The sequence below is a fragment of the Bufo bufo genome, chromosome 6 (genome assembly GCF_905171765.1).
Source record: "Bufo bufo chromosome 6, aBufBuf1.1, whole genome shotgun sequence".
NCBI classification, from domain to species: Eukaryota; Metazoa; Chordata; class Amphibia; order Anura; family Bufonidae; genus Bufo; species Bufo bufo.
The window spans coordinates 379,314,051-379,338,229 of record NC_053394.1 but is presented as its reverse complement, the minus strand read 5'-3'; the positions used below and the strand labels follow the sequence as shown (position 1 = coordinate 379,338,229).

Genomic DNA, 24,179 nt, shown 5'->3' with positions numbered 1-24,179 from the left:
GTTTCATCATCGGCACTGCAGATCATTAATCTTTCTCAGGGGTCACTCAGTTTGGCTAAAATTACAGTACTGAAAGAGGGCATGTCATTTGTACCAACAAACTAATTTGATCTCTTTGGGTGGATTAAAGATCTCCATCTGTTCATGTGAAGGCTGAAGTGGAACAAATTATTTCAGGCAGCATATTTTGATACATGCAGAGTGGAATGGCCTAAGGGAAATGGACAAATCAATCATCATAAAACCTTCAGACAAGGCGGGCAATGTGGTTATTGTAGAGGGAAGGGTGATATTTAAATATCAGCATACCAGAGCGCCTGCAGAAGGGAGACGCCGCCAAGATAGCTGGACAATTATGTTCATGTGCGGCCACATCAAAAGACAAGGGGATCTAATAATCCCCTGCCATTTGATAACATCGCCGGAGGTATGTACACATACCTCCAAGAGATGTGCGATCTCTGAAAGTGCGCGCCATGACGCGCGGGCTGGTGCGGTGACGCCAAATCACCGCGCGGGTGTCACCGTCAGCTCTGTGAGAAGGTCTGTTAGACGTTCTTCGCTACCTCTTGCATGACGTTCTTTGTTTTGGTTTCACTTTGTTATCTCCTTTCCTTCTCCCAGCTGTCACCTATTTGCACTGATTGTCTCCCTTTATATTCCCTCCCATACTGCCTCACTTTGCGGTTTATACTTCTTCCTGGATGAGTTGTTCACTGCTGGATGCTGCTTCTCCTGATTCCTCAGATAAGTCTGTTTCCTTTATTTGTGTTTCCTTGCTGGCTTGATTGTAGGTGACCCTGACTCCGTCCGTATTAAGTGCAGGGAGCCGGAGGTCGTGTCCCCTCACTATTATAGGGTTTTCAGGCGTCACATAGTATAAGGTACGTGGGCATGCACTCGTCTACCATAAAGACCTTTGCATGGGCATAGCAGTCAGGGAGAGCTCAAGCGGTTTTATAGGGCTCACCCATATGCTCCTTAGTTTGGGATCAAGCCAGTCGGATGTTTATTTATAAGTCCCAGCTTTCTGCAACACCATCCGTGACAGCGGGAGGTCGGAAGCGAGCACGGCCGGGTGTAAATAACCCGGTGTCAGGAATATGGATTATCGTTTAATGGCAGCCATGATTTTCATTTAATTCACCTTGGTCAGTGTACATGCAAAATAAGTTCTCACTCCAACCCTCGGCTTATCAGATAGCAGAGGTAGTGAACTCCACAGGGGTCCTGGCTACAAGCAAGACACTTGTTAACAAATTCACACGTCCTCCAGTCAGTCAGGAACCAAGCTGATGTGACAGGAAGAATCTATCAGCATGAGGTTTAAGCCATTCACCACTTCAATCAGATTTTCAGACAGGTTGGAACCAGCGGTTCATAAGGAATTATGAATCGCCCGTGCATTACATACATGAACCAGATACATATTTGTGTCCCTGTGGCCACGACGAACAGGCCCGTGGTCTTAGTCTGGCGGTGGGATGCCAGGGAAGGGAGATATGCATTTCTCCCCACAAAAACCCAATAACGGTACCATGCTTGGACTCTAATTGTAGCCGGAACCCAAGCGTGTCTGTTGGTCCTAGAACCATCTCCCTGTGACCTTCTGGTCTCGAGCTATGAACCCTAAAGGGTTTTGTGGGTCAGTGAGCTGCCAGGATCAGCAGGGGGGTGGGGACACTTCCCAGAGGCGGGAAGAGGAGGGGCTGGCTACAGTTTAAAAGGCTTGTGCCAGCAATCAGGAGTGTCTTTTTCTGAAAGGGGGTCACATCGTGCCCTGTGTTTGGAGAGACCTGGAAACTGCTGACTTCACTGCCCCCACGTGACCGAAGAAATAAGTACATTTAAAAGCAATACAAAGTAACCCTCACTCTTGCTTATATCATTGACGTTATTACAGCGGTGGACAACCATCTCCCTGCCTTTTTTGCCTTTAAGGGACACAATTAACAAAGTTATTTCCATACTACTTACCACGGATGAATCCATTTGGAAGTAGACACAGTTTATTTATGGTGTAAGGCACTCTATGAACTACAAGGGTATATTTTTTTGTATGTTGCAAACAGCAATGGTGTATCACATTTTATGATGCGAATTTAGAGATTTTAGAGAATTATTGAATGTTTATTGTATAACTTTTGAATATTTTATACCCACCTTTTTCTTTTATTAATAACATTTTACTTGCATATTTGTATGTACAATAAATTCTGTCACCTGAAAGTATCCATTATGCTCCATATATTGAGTGTGCCAGTCTATTAGTGCTGGTGATCTTAAACCTCTTGGTACACGTTGTGCTTTTTAATATTCCCTCAGCGTGTTGAGATGCAATTCAATCGTAGCAAGTCTTTTAGACTCATTTTCATGCTTCCTTTTTAACAAGTCAATAGATGGTATAGTGAGGAATGTCACATCACTGGCATCCTCATTAATCAACCTGTGAATGTCCTCCTCAGTGTATAAGTATGCACTCATATTGGTCCTCTCAGAGGTCTTACCCGGTCCAAGGGGTGTTTCCATCTGTAAAAAATGACCGTATCCCCAGTGCACGCTCCTCGGATCCAAAGCAGTGATAAAAATAGTTGTAGAGCAGCACAAAATGGACCTTCTGGCCTGTCTGGAATGCACCAGCCGTGGAGGGACAGCCAATCCAACGCCGTCCCATAGACATAAATGGTTCACAGAAGATATCACAGTAGCATGTCCAGTGTGACTTTTATTGGGGACCAGAGTGCACAAACATTTTTTTGTTTCCTCTCACCAAACATTTATGTTTAGAGGGGATATATATACAGTATAAACTTTCACTTTTAACTGGATCTGTCCTTAGATGACAGATATTCATTCAATACAAGAGACAATACATGTTTGGGGAGCTCTCACAGTGGTCCCAATCATCACTCCAAGCCCTCAGCCACCTCTGGTAACTCAAAGCAAGGTTCTGTTTTATCTCCCTGTAAAAAGGAGTATCTGACGGAATAAAGCCAGTTAGCGACACGGACTACCATAAAAACACATAAGGGTGGCCACTAATGGGCTAAGCATGGAGATGGCTTCTCTTTGTGAGTTTTTTGATGTGAAACAAGATTTGATTTATGCTTAAAACATTTCCCACATTCTGAGCATGAAAATGTTTTCTCCCCTGTGTGAATTCTCTGATGTGCAATAAGAGCTGATTGCTGCGTAAAACATTTCCTACATTCTGAACATGAAAATGGCTTCTCCCCTGTGTGAACTCTCTGATGTACAACAAGATTTGATTTATGCTTAAAACATTTACTACATTCTGAGCATGAAAATGGCATCTCCCCTGTGTGAGTTCTCTGATGTATAACAATATGTGATTTACTGTTAAAAAATTGACCACATTCTGAACATGGATATGGACTCTCTCCTGTGTGAATTCTTTGATGTGTATCAAGACCTTGTTTATACTTAAAACATTTCCCACATTCTGAGCATGAAAATGGCTTCTCCCCTGTGTGAATCCTTTGATGTGTAACAAGACCTGATTTATCCTTAAAACATTTCCCACATTCTGAACATGAAAATGGCATCTCCCCTGTGTGAACTCTCTGATGTATAACAAGAGCCGATTTCTTCTTAAAACATTTCCCACATTCTGAACATGGATATGGCTTCTCTCCTGTGTGAGTTCTCTGATGTATAACAAGATCTGATTTACTATTAAAAGATTTACCACATTCTGAACATGGATATGGCCTTTCTCCCGTATGAATTCTCTGATGTGTAACAAGACCTTGTTTATACTTAAAACATTTCCCACATTCTGAGCATGAAAATGTCTTCTCTCCTGTGTGAATTCTCTGATGTCTCACTAATTCTGATTTAAATTTAAAACATTTTCCACATTCTGAACATGAAACTGGCTTCTCTTTTACGTGAGCTTTTTGAGGTTTAGCACCTCTTCTGTGACTTTTATTCTGTGTTACAGTCTTTGATGAATCAGAAGATTGGACCTGTTTAAAAGTATCAAATGATGCATTGTTGCTGTGATTGGATGAGGGTATATTTTGGATATTGGCATGCTCTTCATATATATCTTGTATGATACCAAAATCATCTACTTCAAAATCTGAAGATACCGGATGTTTCTCTAAGTTCCTGGTACAGTCATCTGCCAAGAACAAAAGACATTTTATTATTTATGAATAATATACCAAAATATTCTATTGAAATTTTATTACATTTCAGTATAAAAAAATCCACAGAAAGGTATAGCACAAAATACAAGAATTAACTGATTAAAACCGTGGTGGCCAAAAAGATCACGATCTAATAGTAGATCAAGGGGCATAACTAGGCCAGGTTCGCCCCCACCTTAAGCAACTTTCCTGCAACCTCCACCCAGTCATTTTAAATACATATAAATAAAACATTTCCTAGCGCTGGACAAGAGGCGTTGAATGTCCCCTTAGTTCCCCACATCATAGTTATCTCCCCTAAGAGTCCCTTTCACAGTAGAATTCCTGTTTAATGCCCTCAGGAGAATGCCACCTTGATGTCTCCAAAAAGTAGTTATGCCCCCTTAGTGCCCCCACACAATAGTTATGCCCCTTACAATAATGCTTCCACTTAGTGTCCCCACACATTATTTATGCACCCTTAGTGCCCCACACAGTAATTATGCCCTCTTAGTGGCCCCACACAGTAGTTATGCCCCCTTAGTGCTCCCACATAGTAGTTATGCCCCTTACAATAATGCTTCCTCTTAGTGCCTCCACACAATAGTTATGTCCCCTTCTACAGTAGTTATGCCCCCTTTGTGTCCCCGTCTACAGTAGTACTGTCCCCACACAGCAGTTATGCCCCCTTAGTGTCCCCACACAGTAGTTATGCCCCTTACAATAATGCTTCCCCTTAGTACCTCCACACAATAGTTATGCCCCCTTTGTGTCCCCTTCTACAATAGTTATTCCCCCTTAGTGTCCCCCATATAGTAGTAGGGCTCCTGCACTATGAATAAAATGAATAAAGTACTACCGAGCACATCATGCTCCTCCCAGTAGCAGACGTGATGTGATGACGTCATCTCTCCTGCTGAGCTGAGTAGAGCGCACAGGCTGGGGGATTATCTCAGGTCTGTGCGCTCTCCCTCTCAGCCCAGCAGGTACAATGACATCTCTGTATCACACCTGCTGCTGGGGAGAGTGCAGGCCGGGGAATGAGACCTGGGCTATAATGGATGACAGATACAGCAGCTGGACTCGGAGGGAGGAGAGTAGAATGGACAGTAGGAAGCACAGTCCTGTCACTCTCAAGTAAACAAACTGGATGGCACGCTCCATAAAATCTTCCTTTGTTTTGTGGATTAATATTAAGTGCCTGCGATTCATATATAAACACCATCCAACACCAGGGGCGATGGAAGGTCCCACCAGATACCAACGGCCATCTGACCAATGATTGCTCATAAAATCTGTCAGATAATCTGTTGGTGAAAAAACACCTTTAGATATTAACAGCAGATATTGATGATTTGCTTGCCCAAATGCATTCAGCATGGCAGAACATTCCTCAGACAATCATTAACCCCTTAGTCACCAGCCTGTTTAGGGCCTCACTGGCCAAGTGTTTTCCTTCCTTTCTTTCTTTATCGTTGCGTTCCAAGAGCTATAACTTTTTTTTCTTCCCGTCTATATAGCTTTATAAGGGCTTTTTTGTAGTTTTTAATGGCGCCATTTTGGGGTAAAACATAACTTTCTGATTAACTTTTATTAAATCTTTTTGGGAGGGAGATGGGAAAAACAGCAATACTGCCAGTGTGTTTTTACGTTCTAAATTTCACGGCGTTCATTTTTCTGTATTGTGACGAATACCGCACCTCGCAACACAATATGCATAGAAAATATATAAAGTGGTCTGAGTGGTAAATATAGATGGCGTGGTACAACAGGGTTAAGCAGAACAAAAGTCAGTTTACCAGGTATACGAGTCCTTTGGGTTGTGATGAGTTCTTAGCTGTAGTCACATTGCATTGCATTTTAAGGTCAGTGCTTTTCTGACATTGACCAGCAGACTGCGCCAGAGAGGCACAGCCTGCTGGAAATTACTCAAGGCTGGTCTGGGGCCTACACGAGACCCCAGCCAGCCTTCACATACATCGGCACCCCGCGATTGCATTTACAGGGTGCCGATGGGAGACAGAGGGAGTCCACTCCCTCTGTCAGCACTTTACATGCGGCAGGCGCCACTGTCAGTGGCATGTAAAGTGTTAAACAACCCGGATCAGCACTCCTACCAGTCCGGGCTGTTAGAGCAGGGCCGTGGCTCTCATGTGATGGGGGACTTGTACAGCGCTTAGACTGGGCCGCTGTAAAAAAAAGCGTCGGCCAGCCTAAGGCCCCTTAGTGACAGCCGTAAAAAGGCGTATGGGTGGTCACTAAGGGGTTAATAACCCCATTAATAGCATGTCAAGGCATGTAGTTGAATTTATTTATGCACGTGTGAGAAATACAGATTAACACAGATTTTTAAGAATTTTTAGGAAAATTGTGTAAGCCATATATTGTATTGGTAACCTGTTCTCAGCAACTTCCTGGTAATTAGTGCCTATATTTGTCCTCTCAAAGCCAGTGTGAGCGAGTACTGTCTATCCGGACAACGGGCCATTAGCATATCAAAGTTACTGTAGTCAATTATCTAAAGAATGACAGGAAGAAAAGGAACATCTCTCGGCGCAAGGAACCAACCAGAGGTAGACTGTGAATCTTCAAGAGTTTTATTGCAATCACACAACGCGTTTTGGGGAAAGGGTCCCCTTCATCAGGTGAAGAAAATTGCATCAATTTTCTTCACCTGATGAAGGGGACCCTTTCCCCGAAACGCGTTGTGTGATTGCAATAAAACTCTTGAAGATTCACAGTCTACCTCTGGTTGGTTCCTTGCGCCGAGAGATGTTCCTTTTCTTCCTGTCATTTTAATCCTCCGTGTGGGCCTAGGCACGCTTATCCGAGGACATCTACATCCGTGTCTGCATACCAACCTTCATATTGGGATTAAATCATCTCCCACATGCCTACATTAGCGTTGTGCCTATAATTGCGCAACCCTGCAAGGTGAGCCTCCCAAATTGGGATTTAATCTGAATTTCCAAACGTTTTTACCCTATGGTGCGCCCTCTCTCTTTTTTGTTTACACAGTAAACAACTTGCCTTTATACGAATTATCTAAAGAATGGCTGACAATTGTCAAGTAGGTGGTACATGGCTAGTGGGGCAGGAAAGTGCTGGAAAATCCCAACATTCCAGCTGCTTCTATCAGTCTTCAAGAGTTAACTGAAAATTGCTAGAAAACCATAAAGAGCCACCAAAAAGAAGAAGTGTCCAAGCCATATTCTAGACAATGCTAGGACTGGCTGCTAGGAAGGAAGGAAGAAGCAAAGAGGCAGAAGAGAGAAGGAGAAGAGAAAAGAAAAGTGCTACAGAAGAGGAAACCTGGAGGGGCCAGAGCAAAGACGGGGACTGGAGAGACATGAGAAGACCTCTGTATAGTAACTACACTGTACTGTAGAGGGATAGGAATTTGTGGTTTAGTAACCAAATGGTCTTGGGAGTAACTTTATTATTATTAGTAATTATTAGTAATTGTTATTGTGTACAAGTCTCTCCGTATGTGATATTTATGTTTGTTCCTTTATACGTTCATATAAACTCATCAATAATAATAATAATTGTAATATCATTATTCCCACATTGCACAATATATCTATTTTTTCTTATTTGTATAAGCAGAATCTTAGAGACCTCTCTGCTTTACTTAGTGGTCACTACTCACCTGGGCGGTTATCTGTAGGAATGTCCTCTGTACTCTGCTCATCACCCCTCACATATGTCCCTGTAGGATTAATATTGTTCAGATCTTCCCCCGGATTCACAAGCTGTGAAAGAAATATTGTAGAAGTCATCAGACGGTTGGAGAAGTCGTGTGGAAGGTTTTATACGACCTAAAAAGACGACCAAAAATGACCGGACAGCAGGAGTTATCTGACCCAAATATCTGCAGGTCTCCTGTATAAATCCAATCTGATTACTTCGTTATTCCAACCAGTTTGCAATGCAGGGAGAGTAGCCCTTATATTCCATCCCTAACATTACATTGTGTGTATATAACATTACATTGTTTGTGCACGTGTTGCCCTTGCTGGCCGCCCCAGGGCTGTGAAGACGGTAAGCCAAAGTTCTTTCGATCCGTGGCTTGTTTACCTCCTAGGAATGGACATAATCATCTGCTCTGCTGCAGCCAATGACTGGATTCAGGGGTAACATGTCCACAAGAAACACATCACCACTAAAGCCAGTCATTGGCTGCAGTAAAGCAGGTGACCATGCCTGTACCGGCGAGGAAGCAAACAACATTTACTGGAAGATGGACACACAGGAGCTGGCACACATAACCGGAGCTGATGTAGACTAGACGTATCGCATGCATCATTCAGGGAGCGTGTGTTATTTCTCCCAAACACAAAGCAGCCACAATGTTCCTGCAATTGTCTCTGACCACCTTGCCCAGTTGGAGTTAGGTGAGGAGACAGCCAGCGCGGTTGTTTGCTCATTGATGCACTTTAGAAAGTATTTGGCTATGTGGTTACTATCACCCAGGGAGATCAGCTCTAAAACGACATGGCAACGCTTCACATGATAGGAAGAAGGAGGAGTGGGAGCGATGTTCTGCCCTGCTTCTGTTTGAGACAGGAGGATATCCATGGAGGAGGCCGATAAGTGCCTGGTGTCGGAACAAACATGGAGGTGTCAATAGGACCTGGCCTTCTTGCTGCAGTGCTGCCTCGCTGCATAAAACATTAATCTAATGGGCTGTGAAAGGCATGAACTGTTCCAGTCCATAACCGTTGCTCCAGGTGTCCATTGTGTGCACCTTGCTGCACAGCTAGAATTGCAAGGAGTGGCCTACATTCACCGCCACTTGGGAGTACAAAGCAGGGATGGCTTTTTTTTTTAAATGCCAGCTAGATAACTTCTAGTGAGGCTGAGCACATGCCATTAGCCCCCTAAAGGCAACAGAATCCACAAAGTGGTACCACAGAGACTGCACCACCAGCAACTTGTGCAAGCAGAGTTGTTTCTTGGCCACACATTCCATTATCGATGGCTGATGGTGGGACAGAATAGGAGGAGGCATAGTCTGAGCAGGAGAAGCAGTAACTGATGATGACTTGGACACAGTACTGCACGTGGATGCCGCCTGGCTGCCACAAAGGAGACTGGGAGAAGGAGGAATCTCTTGTTGTGGTAGTTGGCATACACCTCTGTCACTCCCATGGTGTCACACACACCGGGGGTGCGGAAGGGACCACCTAACTCCACCCGCACCCTGGTCCCTGCCTACTTGCCTCGCAAGTCTTAGCGACAACTGGTCGACAAACCCTTAGCTAGGAAAGTGCAGGGAAGACAAACAACACATGCAGAAGGAAGGTCAAACAAGCAGAGTCAATAACCAAGAGAAAAGTACGGTACCAGGGGATCAAGCAGAGGATCGTCAGGAGTCAAAACCAGGAGGTAACGCCAAGACCAGACGATGAGACGGACGGGAATCAGAAGCCAAGCAGGAACAAATAACCAGATAAGAATAACGCAGAAAGGACCTTAATAACAGGCAATCTGTAGCCAGCAGATTGCCTGTTTAAATAGGGCGCTGGTGGGGAGTCATGTGACGTGGCCAGCGTCACATGACTCCGAGTCCTAATGCAGCCGAGCGCCGAGTAAACCACTCGGAACTCAGCCCTGATGTGGTTACCATGGGAGCGGGCGACGCCGGATGCGCTGATGACGCGAGCGCACCCCGGCAGTCCCCGCTTCCACACACAGCGCCTCATGACACATGGCTTATTGTAATCTGGCAGATCTTGCACAGGGCATTGCTTTTGTTTTCCAGCACCGTAGAGAAAAACTGCCAGACAGGAGATTCTTGCACACTCCACACAGAGCTAGCTGCAGCCGAGCTTGTTTTAGGTCTGGCAGGTTTCAGCCTGCGACCACAGTATCATCAGCATCACCAGTTCCCAAGCTGACAATACTAGAAGCAGATCTGGCCCTGACAGGTTTTGGGAGGTTCTAACTGTATGTTGCCTTCACTCTGTATTGCTGCCACTGCCACCATCCTCTTCCTCTGATGTTACCTTCTTCTCAGCACCCTGATCTAGCTCCCAGATCCTGTCCAACACACAATCATTGTAATAGTCCTCAACCTCCCCACCATGAAAACTGTGATATGTCATCATGGGCGTCCTAGCCCCCTCCAGATTACCTGCTTTATACTTGCATTGAGTTCCACTGCTGCTACCACTGCCCATACCACCACCAGTGCAGCTACAGGTGCCACTACTCCTACCACCACAAGCACAGCTATGCATGGGGTGCCACTTCTCCCCGGAATCTTCTCCTTATGGTAGTCTAAACGCTGAGCCATCCAGTCCACAATTCCATCCTCTGTGTCCTTGATAATATTAGGAGCTAGGGAGAACTGTGGCCAACTACTACTACTCCTGGCAGGTACCGATACTGCTGGCATTACATACATTCTGACTCAGGGAGGACGAGGCGTGGGTCTGTCGTTTCTCAGACATTTTATTATGAGGCAAATAAATGAAAAGTCAGGGGTTTGGTACAGACAGATTATTTAACAGGACAAGCAAAATGGCAAGTGTATTTTTATTTATTTAAAGACAGTGGCACAATTAAATGTCTCACCACTTCTACAAAGTTTAGACTCTAAACCTTTGCTCTTCTAGTGTAATGGATAATGTAGAGATGATATCTTCAGCAACATGATATGTTTAGGCACTGTGAGGGGTTAGCTCGCTTTCGGGGGGTCACTTTCACAAGTCTCTTCGCCTGACACCAAGTTTAAGGTCCAAACATTGCTTTTATTTGGCACCTCAGCAAAACAAACATAAATAATAACAAACAAACACCTGCCCATCTGGCCTCTAACTAAACATGATATCGTCCTACCTAACCTAAAGCACTGTTCACACACAGTAATTCTATGCAGCTTTCCCAGTCCAATGTCCATCAGTCTCCTGGCTGTACAGAGCACCATTCACACACGGTCTCAAGTCCAGTACCTTTATGGGGGAGTGCGGCCCAGTAGTCTTCCCGACTCCGGCCTCGTGACCCTTGCGCCCAGCCGTCACGGCGTCCCCCAATGTTCCGGCTAGCACGTAGCCCTGTGGCCCCTCAGCCAGTCCAGCTAAGACCACTCGTACAGAGCCTACAGCAGGACTCTGTTGCACAAAGAATCTCTCCCCTGACTGACAGTCTGGGCTGAGCTTTTATCCCAGACTGATTGTGGCACCTGGTGCTGCCTCAGACCTGATGATTGATGGGGAAGAGATGGAAACTCCTGCCATATACCTCCTCTAACAGTCGTGAGGCCTGTCACTGCCTCACAGGACATACAGAAGACAAGGAGAAGTAGCTGATAAATGATGCTGTAATCTTGTAGTTCACAGGATGTCAGCCACACAGGAGAGAGACAGCAAGCCTCAGACTGGAGGTAAGACTAGAGATCACATGACCAGGTGTCCATAATCAAAGGTTCAAAATGTATGGATGCATCTGAGCAGCTAGAAAATTGTTGGCGAGTTAGAATTATATGTACTGATAAAAATAATCCTATATAGCTTTTCCAATAATCAACTTTCAATATTATCAGGGGCGTAGCTGTAAGGCAGGGGTGGGGAACCTCTGGCCCGTGGGACCATTTCATGTGGCCCCCGGCCACCTGCCAGTACATATGTTGAAAATACTAATAACCGCTTCCATTATGGAAGGGGTCATTAGCATGCAGGAGGCACAGGAAGGCGAGAACAGCGCATTGCTAGCTGTACTCACCTTCCCTCGTCTTCTTCCGGCCTCACGCTGTGTCCTGACACATACATTGTCAGGACGTAGAGCATGTAGATGCGCATTATGACCAGGTCACAGTACAGCGTGGCGGGAAGAAGACCAGGGAGGGTAAGTGAATCTGCCAAGTGGCAGCATCGTCCTGAGCTGGAGAGGCAAGTTTATTTTTTTCTATATTTTAAATGTCTGATCTGAGGCTAGGGGGTCTATTGGGGGGTCTGATGTAAGGCTGGGGAGGGTCTGATCTGAGGCTGATGAAGGATGGGGTGTCTGATAGGAGGGTGATTTGAGGCTGAGAAAGGGACAAAGGCAGGGACATTTGCGAAGAAAGAAGCAGGCACAGTGGCAGGGAGAGTGAAAGCTGGGTGAACCCCTCTTTGGACCCCTCTGGGTTTAGCTTAGCTGCAATTAATACCAAATTAAGAACTAAATATATAACATTCTCAACTTAAAAATTAGACTGCGTGGTTCAAAATGGCGCCTATACTCAGGGCCGGCGTCAGAACCCGGCATACACGGGCAAGTGCTGGGGCCCACTGTAAGTTAGGGGGCCCACTCATTTCCGCAGCCCCTTTAACATTTTTACATACTTCAGTTAGTAGATAGTTCATGCTGCGCAGCGCCCGGCCCCTCTCTCACATGATCTGACCCCAGGCAGAGCGTCTGTGTTCCGCATGGCGGGAGTACATTTTCCACAGCGCACAGGCTGTGCAGTGTAAGCCGGCCCTCAGCCAGCAGCAGGACTCGTCTCGGCGCAGCTGCAGAAGATTCAGACAGGACGCATAGCCGAGCCCAGAGAAAGCCTGGCCATGCCGACTGCCGAGCCCAGAGGAAACCTGGCTGAAGCTCAAGCTGAATGCTGCTGGACTCGTTTTAAATTTATAATTCAGGTCCTACAACAGACAGACCAAGACCAGTTCATGTAGTATGTTACATGGGGGCCTTCCTGCCACCTGGGGCTATCTACAGTGTCAGTGTACACCAAAATAAAGGCTCAAAGGAGCCAATGATTGAATAGAGGACAATTACCATGTGTTGCTTTGCTCAGCAGCACACATGCCAAAACACAATATAAACTCCTATAAGAAAATACCAGAACGCATGAAATCAATTATACAGTTTATTGGGGGTGTGGCCTAACTGCCGATATTGAGAGACGCATGGCGCAGAGCTCCTGGAAAGTATCCTGCTATTAATCGTTTGTCCATCTCCTACCTGGCCTTGGTGACGACAGGCAATAACTAGAAGCCTCCCTGGATATTGTGGAGCACTCCGGTCACATTATGACCCGGCAAAAGCAGAGGGAGAAGGAGTGTAAGGACGGCGGCACAGATACTCCGTCTAAGCAAGATGGCGCCGCGCACGCCACCAAACTGTCTGATGTGGCGGTAAAGCTGGGAAAGTTTGCCCGCACCCCGTTCGTTGCAGCGAACGATCCGGAGCCTGAAGCTGGGGTATCCGGTGATGTGAGTGGAGTGGAGCCCCTGAAGGCAGTCTCCTATGCATCGGTTGTACGGCAAAAGGTGGGTCCGGAATTGCCGCCAGAAGTGGAGCCCATTTCTGAGCCTACTATTGCGGATGTATACAAAATGGTGGCGCAATGCAGCACAGCCCTCACGTCCCTGAATACTAACATGGGAGGCCTCAAGGAGGAAGTCTTATTAATAAGACAAGACATGCGACAATTTAAGGAGAGAGTGGGGGAATTGGAGGGCCGCGTTAGCGATAAGGAAGACCAGATGCCGCCTGTTAAGAGAGACTTACAGCATGTCATACAAAATGTGTCCTTACTAATATCAAAATCTGATGATCTGGAGAATCGTCTGCAAAGAAACAATGTGCGATTTATTGGGATTCCGGAGCGTTCTGAGGGTTCGGACCCAGTTTCATTTATGGAGAAATGGCTGGTGGACATTATTGGCAAAGAAAAGTTGTCCCCACTTTTTGCAATAGAAAGGGCACATAGGGTGCCATTTCGACCTCCGCCTCCGGGGGCGCCCCCAAGACCTCTCCTGATTAAAGTCTTGCACTACAGAGACCGTGACGCCATTCTTAAAGCTGCCAGAGACACCCCTGACATCCGTATTGATGACAACAGGATTCTTATGTTCCCGGATTTTTCTGCAGAAATACAGAAACGGAGGGCGAAATTTTTGGACGTAAAGAAACGTCTGAGATTATTACAGTGGCCTTACTCCATGTTGTACCCGGCAAATCTTCGGGTGGTGGCGAATGGATCCACACATATGTTCGATGATCCGGCTGAGGCGTGCCAATGGCTGGACACACATGAAAAGGATCGGCGTGTCAACAATACCTGAAGAGACGGTGATATCTTTGATGGAACTGTTCTTATTTTTATTGTGTCTGCTGATTGACACCCCATAGTGCCGGGCACAGTTATGTGGAAATTTGTTGTGTTTTTCTAATGAGGGAGGTTTTATGTCCTGACTTATTGTCGGTTATTTTCCACATTATGTGGGTTATTATGAGGTAGGGTAGGAGGGTGGGCAGACTGTCCTTGTGTATTTCCAGGTTGATGCACCTATACTCAATAGGAAACTGCTCTTTTACCTGTATTTCTATTATTAACCCATGGCGGTTAGGTTCACTTTATGTATGTATGGTGTACCCCTGTTTATCAAGTTTATAACTTGCAGAATGTTTAAGAAAGTTGGGGGGGGGGGGTTGGGGGAGCAGGCTCTATCTTTAAAGTTGCTTCTGGTGGGAGGTTCTCGTGGGGATGTCGGCACCGACTTCTGTGTATGCATATGAGTAGTCACGATGTCTTCTGTTAATATAGTAGCCTGAAATGTGAGAGGAATGTCGCAGACGTCTAAACGTGCAGCTATCTTCCATGCTCTAAAGGATGTACAGCCGGCTATAGTGTGTTTATCTGAAACCCATTTGTCTGCTGATAGGACACATTTGGCGCATAAAGCATGGATGGGATGTGAATTTCATTCCACACATGCCAGAGGTGTTAGCATCTTAGTGCATAGATCTATACAGTTTGTTGTCCGTGAATCATATATTGATGAAGATAGGAGATTTATATGTTTAGATTGTCATATTTTCCAGTTCAGGGTTGTTTGAGTGGCGGTGTATGTTCCCCCCCCCATATTCAGCTGAAGTTATGAGGCTGATTATTACTTTTACATCCAAATTCCCATTAGTTCCTACATTGATTGTGGGGGATTTTAATATGTATCTAAATGGCTCCTTGGATAAATTCCATAGTGGGCTGGGAACATATTCTGCTGCTCCTACTTCTCTGGCGAGATTGATATCGGAGGTGGATCTCTGTGACATTTGGAGAACCATAAACCCTGAACAGCGTCAATATTCATGCTACTCGACGTCGCATGGTTCCTTGTCCAGAATAGATCTAGCAATAGGATCTCTATCCTTAGTAACCCTGACAAAGGGTATCTCATACTTACCTCACAGTTTATCTGATCATTCTCCGTTATTGATTACCTTGGAAGTGGGTAAACACATACGTGCTACGAGACCTATTTGGCGTCTAAACCCGTTCTGGTTGTCAATAGTGGATACTGGAACTGAGATTTCTGGAGCCATTAATGATTTTTTGTCTATTAATGTAGGTTCAACGTCGATGGATATGGTATGGGATGCTTTGAAAGCATATGTCAGAGGGCTGTATATAAAGCATATCAGTATTAAAAAGTCTAAAAGTCGTGCTCTGGACAAGGAACTATCGGATAGAGTTATGCGGTTGGAGGCCAAATATATAGGACAGCCCACATTGACTAATGAGGCGCAATGGAATGAAGCTCAAAAACTTCTGAAGGAACATATACAAACTAGGGCAGAAGATAAGCGCCTATTTATGAATCAGAGGTATTTTGCTGAAGGGGAAAGTGCGGGTCACTTGTTAGCCACTGTGACTAAGGCACAACAAGGTCCCTCCTCTATAACATCGCTCAGAGGAAATGGTGGGCAATTGGTGACGGGAGATGAGGGTATCCTGGGGGAATTCTATACGCACTTTGGAGAGGTTTATAGGTCCAGACTGGTCACTACTAAATCTAGTAGATCTGGTTATTTAGAAGGGATGGATATTCCTGCCTTATCTGAGGAAACCAAGTCACTTCTCGAGGAAGACATAACTCTGGAGGAACTGGAAATGGCATTGAACTCTTTACCCAATGAAAAGGCGCCTGGTGGGGATGGTCTTCCTGGGGAATTTTATAAAAAACATGGGGAGTTATTACTTCCACATCTTCTAACGGTATTTAAAGATGCTTATAGTAATGGTAGATTACCCTGTTCCATGAGGGAGGCGACAGTTGTAGTGATACCTAAGCCAGGCAAAGACCCCTCACTGGTGGATTCATATAGGCCCATTTCTCTCCTGACAGTGGATGTAAAACTTTTAGCTAAAGTCCTGGCCAATCGATTAAACAGAGTCATTCAAACCATTATTCATGATGATCAATCTGGCTTCATGCCTGGTAAATCCACGGCTTTGAATCTTAGACGGCTGTTCTTAAATCTCCAGATAGAAGGAAGGGATGTTCAGGATAATAGGGCTGCGGTAATTTCTCTTGATGCTGCCAAAGCTTTTGACAGTGTTGAGTGGAAATATTTATGGGCGGTCATGACTAAGATGGGCTTTGGTGCTGGTTTTTTGAAATGGGTCATCTTTCACCAGCAATTGCTCTGAAGAGGGGGACGAGACAAGGCTGTCCGTTGTCTCCTTTATTATTTGCAATAGCAATTGAACCTTTGGCATGTCTTTTGCGTTCTACACCTTTGATGGGAGGACTATTGAGGGGTGTTACTGAGGAACGCGTGTCGTTATACGCAGATGATATGTTGATTTATGTAAGTGACCTAGAGAGATCCATGGATTCTATAATATCTATGGTTTCTGAATTTGGTGACCAGTCTGGACTTCTCATAAATTGGGATAAGTCGGTGATTCTCCCAATATCTTCTCAGATACCATCTCGTTCTGCTGTTTTCTCTGAGCTTAAGATGGTACACTCCTTTAAGTACCTCGGAGTGATAGTGTCAATGAACCCTGTAGATTATATTACTAATAACCTCCTACCCTTGATAGAGAAATTTAAAAGTAAGATTGCTGTATGGCATAAATTGCCTCTATCATTAATAGGTAGAGGTAATCTGCTAAAAATGATATTCATGCCTCAGTTGCTTTATATTCTGCACAATTCCCCCATATGGATTCCTGTGCACTACTTCCATAAAATACAACAGCTATTTTGTTTCTTTATATGGAAAAACAATAGGGGTAGAATAAAATATGAAATACTGCAGAGGAATAAGGATGCAGGAGGTCTTGCCCTACCTAATCCTATGTTGTATTTCCTGTCGGCCCAATTGCAACACTTCAAGGGATGGGGGGTGATAGGTGACTCAGGTGGAAAAAGTGGTCGTCTGATGAGATGGGTGTCAAACAAATCCCCCCCGCTGGCAGCTATTGAAGGAGATGTGAAGGGGGAAGTAGGACGTATCCCAATATTGATGCTCATGAAGAAGGTATGGAATAAGGCTAGAAATATTTTAGGGATAGTGGGATTAGTTTTTTGTCTTTCTCAAGCATCAATAAAACTTTGTTCACAAATGATGGGCATATACAATATCAGTCATATATAGTATATACAATACGCACCATATGACTACAAAAGACATATATCTATGCATATAATAGAATGGATTAAAGTGTATTATTGATTATTTTCTTATAAGAGTTTATGTTTTAGGCCTCATGCACACGGCTGTTGAGTGCCCACTGCCCATGGCTGTATTGCGGCCCGCATACGGCAGGTCCGCAACGCAATACACGGGCACCGGGCCATGTGCACTATGGGTCTGCAATCACAGGGATGCAGAACGAACGCATGGATCGGAACCCCATGGAAGCACTATGGAGTGCTTCCGTGGTGTTTCTGGCAGTGCCTCCGCACCCCAATAAAATAGAACTTATTACATTTTGTTGCAGGGGGCGGACGGTTAACGGACCCATTCAAGTTAAATGGGTCCGGATCGGTCCCTGCCGCTGCACGGACGTTGCCCGTGCATTGGGGACCGCGATGGATGCACAACGGCCGTATGGATGAGGCCTAAGGGTTCTTTCATACGAGCGGATGCCGCTGTGTGAAAGAGTGCCAAGCCCCGCTCCGGACAGCAGAGACACGGAGCATTAACATGATTGATGATGCTCCGTGCCTCTCTGTGACATTTTTACTACAAAGTCACAGTGAGATACAGTTGTCACCATGATTTTGTAGCAAAAAGATCACAGAGAGGCAAAGAGCATTATCAATCATGTTAATCCTTCATGTCTCTGCTGTCCGGGATGGGGCTTGGCACTCTTTCATGCAGCGGATTACCCGCACGGCATCTGCTCATGTGAAAGAGCCCTTAGGCCCCTTGCAGACTAGCGTTCCTCCCGCAGCGAGTCCACATCACAGCACCCGGCCTGACCTCCCAGTGCTGCCGGAGGTCACATAGCATTATATTGATTGATCTAACCCTTAAAGTTCTGGAATGTATTGGATAACACTGGAATAATGCTGTTAGTGTCATCTAATACATTCCAGGACTGTAAGGGTTACATAGCATCATAAATCAATATAATGCTATCTGAATCCCGTCAGTGCTGGGAGGTCAGGCGGGGTGCTGCGATGCGGACTCGCTGCGGGAGGAACGCTCGTCTGCAAGGGGCTTTAGCACAGTGGGGCCCACTGAGGCTTTATCGCCCAAGGGCCCACATGAACCTGGAGCCGGCCCTGCCTGTACTATTTGTAATATATAGCGCATTTTGTGCTGTAAAAATACAGCGCTCTAGATTTTGTTTTATTGAAGCACAATTTCTGTAACTTACCCCTAAGTCACTTAAACATTTGATGGCTATATTTGGTCAAACATATAAGTTGAGAATTTTGTATGGCCCCCAAACGATGTCACAAATATCCAAATGGCCCTCGGCAGCAAAAAGGTTCCCCACCCCTGCTGTAAAGGGTGCAGTCGCTACTGGGCCTAGGAGCCTGAGGGGGCCCAAAGACCCCTGTGCCACGTAAGAAGACACCGGTACTATACAAAGTTCATGCAGGTCAAGTTACATCTCTGGCTGCAGGGAAGGGGTAAAGTCAAGAATTTGGCTTGGGGCAGGGATGCAATTATAATTTTCGCCTCTGGCAGCACGAAGGCTATGTGCTTCCCTGCCCCTGGCCACAAAGCACTGAGGGAAGGGGGCCCAAGCTGAACTCTTGCACCAGGGCACATGAGCCTTTAGCTACACCCCTGAATATATTATTATACTCTATGCAAGTAAGAAGGAGGACTTGCATCTACATGTGCTAGAATAGAATCCGTGGTATGATCTTGGTACTGCCATTCTGACAGTAAGGAGACACCAGGAGACTGCATCCTAGACTACAAAACCTTTGAAGATAATGATGCATTTATCTCCTGATGTTCATGTTGAAGCTGACAATCCAGGCACAACTTTGGTTGACCATTTGTAGTATTGCATGGTCCCGGCCTAAGACCTCTCAGAAAACTGTTGTGCCACTCTTGTGCAACTACAAAAGATCTGCAGCAGTTGACAGAGAAGGCCATCTTAAAAGTCTGTACAGGCAGAAAATAGTGAGAAGATCCAGACAACATGTAATGTCTATGGTCAGCTGTAATCCTGCCATCTCCATCTTACTCATTATACAAGGATAAAACAAGACTGAAGACAAGATCTTCACAGCCTTCTACAGATCATAGGGAACATTTCATGAGACCTTATCTCCATCTACCTGATCATCCTGTGGGACATTGTGATGTTCCTCTGACTCATCCTGTAGAAGAAGAGGACTGGGACATCTCTCCGGTGTTCTTATCTCTTCCTTTACTGTAGGAAACACATCCAGTGACTGAATTCATTCCTTACATACAGATAATGAGAGGACGCGTGTATTTAGTCATGTCTATTACCTGGTGATGTGAGGGGCCGGTGATCCTCCATCATGACGTCCTTGTACAGATCTTTGTGTCCTTCTAAATACTCCCACTCTTCCATGGAGAAATAGACGGTGACATCCTGACACCTTATAGGAACCTGACAACACAATGATGCAGTCATCACCCAGATCCCTTCATAGCGTTCCTGTATAATATCCCAGCATTCCCAGCATTGTCACCTCTCCAGTCAGCAGCTCAATCATCTTGTTGGTGAGTTCTAGGATCTTCTCTCTATTGATTTCCTCATGTATCAGGGGGTGAGGTGGAGGCTCCATGATTAGGCTCAGGGTTCTTCCCCATCCTTCAGACACAGGGACCTGATAGCGCCCACTAGAGGTCTTCTTCACTACTGTGTAGTCCTGGTTATGGAGAGACACAGTAATAAATATCACTCCATACATCCAGAGTCCCTCACCTCTCCAGTCATGTCCATCTGTTAGTAACATAGATAAGAAGATGTAATGTGACATCATCAGAATCTCTCACCTCTCCAGTAAGACGGAAGAGGATCTCTAGGGTGAGATTTATTATCCTCTCCGCCATCTTGTCCCTGTCCATCTTTCATGGGCCAATCAGCAGAAGAGTCTTATATAGAAGATATCCACTGAGCGGATCCTATATTGTAGGAACCTGAATGGAGAGAAGATGAGACAATGTAAAATCCTACAAAATCCCATGTAAAATACAATAACTGGAGATAAGAGGAGACATCGGAGGAGATAATAAAGTGTAGATGTTGTGTTCTCTCTTTTTATATGGATCGAAACATGTGTGAGGTCAAGGCAGTTTCATGATATGTCATAAAATCCAATATATAGAAAATACAAAACATAAGTTGATCAACAAGTAATAAAACTGGGAATAAAAAATATAGAATAATAAAAATAGAATAAAATGCAGACAGACATGCAGAGCGAACTAACACCCCGGAATGAAGATCACATTAGCCCTTTTACACTACATGTGTCTATTTTATTCTATATTTTTTTATTCCCAGTTTTATGACTTGTTGATCAACTTGGATGTTTAGTATTTTCTATATATTGGATTTTATAATCTACATCATTTGTATGAACTGAAAATACTGCAGGGTGTGCATTGTGAATGACTAGAATACTACAAAACAGCCTGACACGGTCCGGCCCAGGTTCTGGTATCAGCACAGCTCCAGATAAGGAGCGATTGGTCCCTCATTTTGTATACTAATGCAACTGGTGTAACTGGTTCAAAATGCGTCTGGTGTAACTGCGGTATTAATCCATCGAGAGCAACTGCGGCACCAACCTATTGAGAGGAATAAACTTATCCTTCATACCATTCCATACACTGAAACAGCAGAAGTTGGCGTTCCTGTATCCCTACTACACACGCGCAAGTAAGTGTGCCGGGACACGAGAGAACTATAGGATCCAGCAGCGCATCGAGATCATAGGTGAGCGGAGGTCATCAATATCAGATCGGGGAGGGGGGGGAGGGGTCCGACACCCCCAGTTGATCAGCTGTATGAACAGAAGGCATACCCTGTGCGTGCCTTCTCCTCATACAGCTGACCTGTGGGGGTGCTGGATGTCGAATTCCCGCCAATCCAATACTGATGACTAGGGATGAGCGAACCCGAACTGTGACACGGACCCGGGTAAAAGTCCGGGTTCGGGTTCGGTGTTCGGCGCTTTCTTGGCGCTTTTTGAAAGGCTGCAAAGCAGCCAATCAACAAGCATCATACTACTTGCCCCAGGAGGCCATCACAGCCATGCCTGCTATTGGCATGGCTGTGATTGGCCAGTGCAGCATGTGACCCAGCCTCTATATAAGCTTGGGTCACGTAGCGCTGCACGTCACTCTGCTGATACAAGTGTAGGGAGAGGTTGCAGCTGCGACGTTAGGGCGAGATTAGGCAGTGATTAACTCCTCCAAAAGACTTCATTTAGTGATCGATCTGCAGCTGTGGATCATTGAACTGCTGCTATTCAATTGCTCACTGTTTTTAGGCTGCCCAGAGCGTTTTTCAGTCACTTTTTTCTGGGGTGATCGGCGGCCATTTTGTGGCTTGTGGTGCGCCAGCACAAGCTGCCACCAAGTGCATTTAACCATCAATAGTGTGGTTATTTTTTGGCTATATCCTACATCAGGGGCAAGCTGAGCCTGTCACCCAAGTGCATTTAACCATCAATAGTGTGGTTATTTTTTGGCTATATCCTACATCAGGGTCAAGCTGTCATCAAGTGCATTTAACAATCAATAGTGTGGTTATTTTTTGGCCATATCCTACATCAGGGGCAAGTTGAGCCTGTCACCCAGCGCCTAAAAAATAGGCCTCACATTTATATTCATCCAAATCTGTCATTACTGCTTTAGCTGGTCAAGTTATTTAGTGTCCGTCAAAGCACAGTTTTTGTTCTGGGTTGAAATACAATTACCAATTTTGCAATTCTCAAAATTAGTGGTTTCTGCTGTATCAGGCCTACTTTAAATCTATCCCTAAAAGGGTAGATTAGATTCAAGGTGCTGATAGGGTAATTCTCAAGAACTTCACACACACGCTACAGTGCAGATCCAAGTCTAATTCTGTGATTAAACGTATACCTGTCACCCAGCGCCTAAAAAATAGGCCTCACATTTATATTCATCCAAATCTGTCATTACTGCTTTAGCTGGTCAAGTTATTTAGTGTCCGTCAAAGCACAGTTTTTGTTCTGGGTTGAAATACTATTCCCAATTTTGGAATTCTCAAAATTAGTGGTTTCTGCTGTATCAGGCCTACTTTAAATCTATCCCTAAAAGGGTATATTAGATTCAAGGTGCTGATAGGGTAATTCTCAAGAACTTCACACACACGCTACTGTGCAGATCCAAGTCTAATTCTGTCCGTAAACGTATACCTGTCATTGTCACCCAGCGCCTAAATAATAGGCCTCAAATTTATATTCAGCTAAATCTGTCATTACTAGTGTGCCTGTATTAGTGTAATACGGTACCTAAATAGATAGCCAGATAGTGTTAGGTGTCTGTAAAAAAAGGCCTGAATTTGAATTCAATACATTGCCCGAATAATATTTTTCTTATTGTGGTGAACGGTAACAATGAGGAAAACATCTAGTAAGGGACGCGGACATGGTCGTGGTGGTGTTAGTGGACCCTCTGGTGCTGGGAGAGGACGTGGCCGTTCTGCCACAGCCACACGTCCTAGTGTACCAACTACCTCAGGTCCCAGTAAACGCCAGAATTTACAGGGATATTTGGTGGGGCCCAATGCCGTTCTAAGGATGGTAAGGCCTGAGCAGGTACAGGCATTAGTCAATTGGGTGGCCGACAGTGCATCCAGCACGTTCACATTATCTCCCACCCAGTCTTCTGCAGAAAGCGCTCAGATGGCGCATGAAAACCAAGCCCATCAGTCTGTCACATCACCCCCATGCATATCAGGGAAACTGTCTGAGCCTCAAGTTATGCAGCAGTCTCTTATGCTGTTTGAAGACTCTGCTGGCAGGGTTTCCCAAGGGCATCCACCTAGCCCTTCCCCAGGGGTGGAAGAGATAGAATGCACTAACGCACAACCACTTATGTTTCCTGATGATGAGGACATGGGAATACCACCTCAGCACGTCTCTGATGATGACGAAACACAGGTGCCAACTGCTGCGTCTTTCTGCAGTGTGCAGACTGAACAGGAGGTCAGGGATCAAGACTGGGTGGGAGACGATTCAGGGGACGATGAGGTCCTAGACCCCACATAGAATGAAGGTCGTGCCACTGACTTTCACAGTTCGGAGGAAGAGGCAGTGGTGAGACCGAGCCAACAGCGTAGCAAAAGACAAAGAGGCAGCAGTGGGCAAAAGCAGAACACCCGCCGCCAAGAGACTCCGCCTGCTACTGACCACCGCCATCTGGGACCGAGCACCCCAAAGGCAGCTTCAAGGAGTTCCCTGGCATGGCACTTCTTCAAACAATATGCTGAGAGCCGAGTGGTTTTTTTTACGCTGTGCCATCAGAGCCTGAAGCAAGGCATTAACGTTCTGAACCTTAGCACAACCTGCATGACCAGGCACCTGCATGCAAAGCATGAACTGCAGTGGAGTAAACACCTTAAAAACAAGGAAGTTACTCAGGGGACTGCTACCTCTTCTTCTGCTGCCGCCTCGGCCTCTGGAGGAACGTTGGCACCTGCCGCCCAGCAAACATGGGATGTACCACCAACACCACCACCTGCGTCACCAAGCATCTCAACCATGTCAAACGGCAGCGTTCAGCTCTCCATCTCACAAACATTTGAGAGAAAGCGTA

General features: G+C 45.4%; 1 protein-coding gene across 1 annotated transcript in view; it reads right to left on the bottom strand.

The window, feature by feature from the left end:
* LOC121003517 (zinc finger protein 208-like) overlaps window positions 1-24,179 on the bottom strand; it is a 1,049,660-nt gene that overhangs the window by 598,320 nt on the left and 427,161 nt on the right. Inside the window, exon 6 of the mRNA XM_040435419.1 lies at window positions 3,086-3,911. Within this exon, the coding sequence (XP_040291353.1) occupies window positions 3,086-3,911 (826 nt within the window). The remainder of the gene's footprint in view (window positions 1-3,085; window positions 3,912-24,179) is intronic.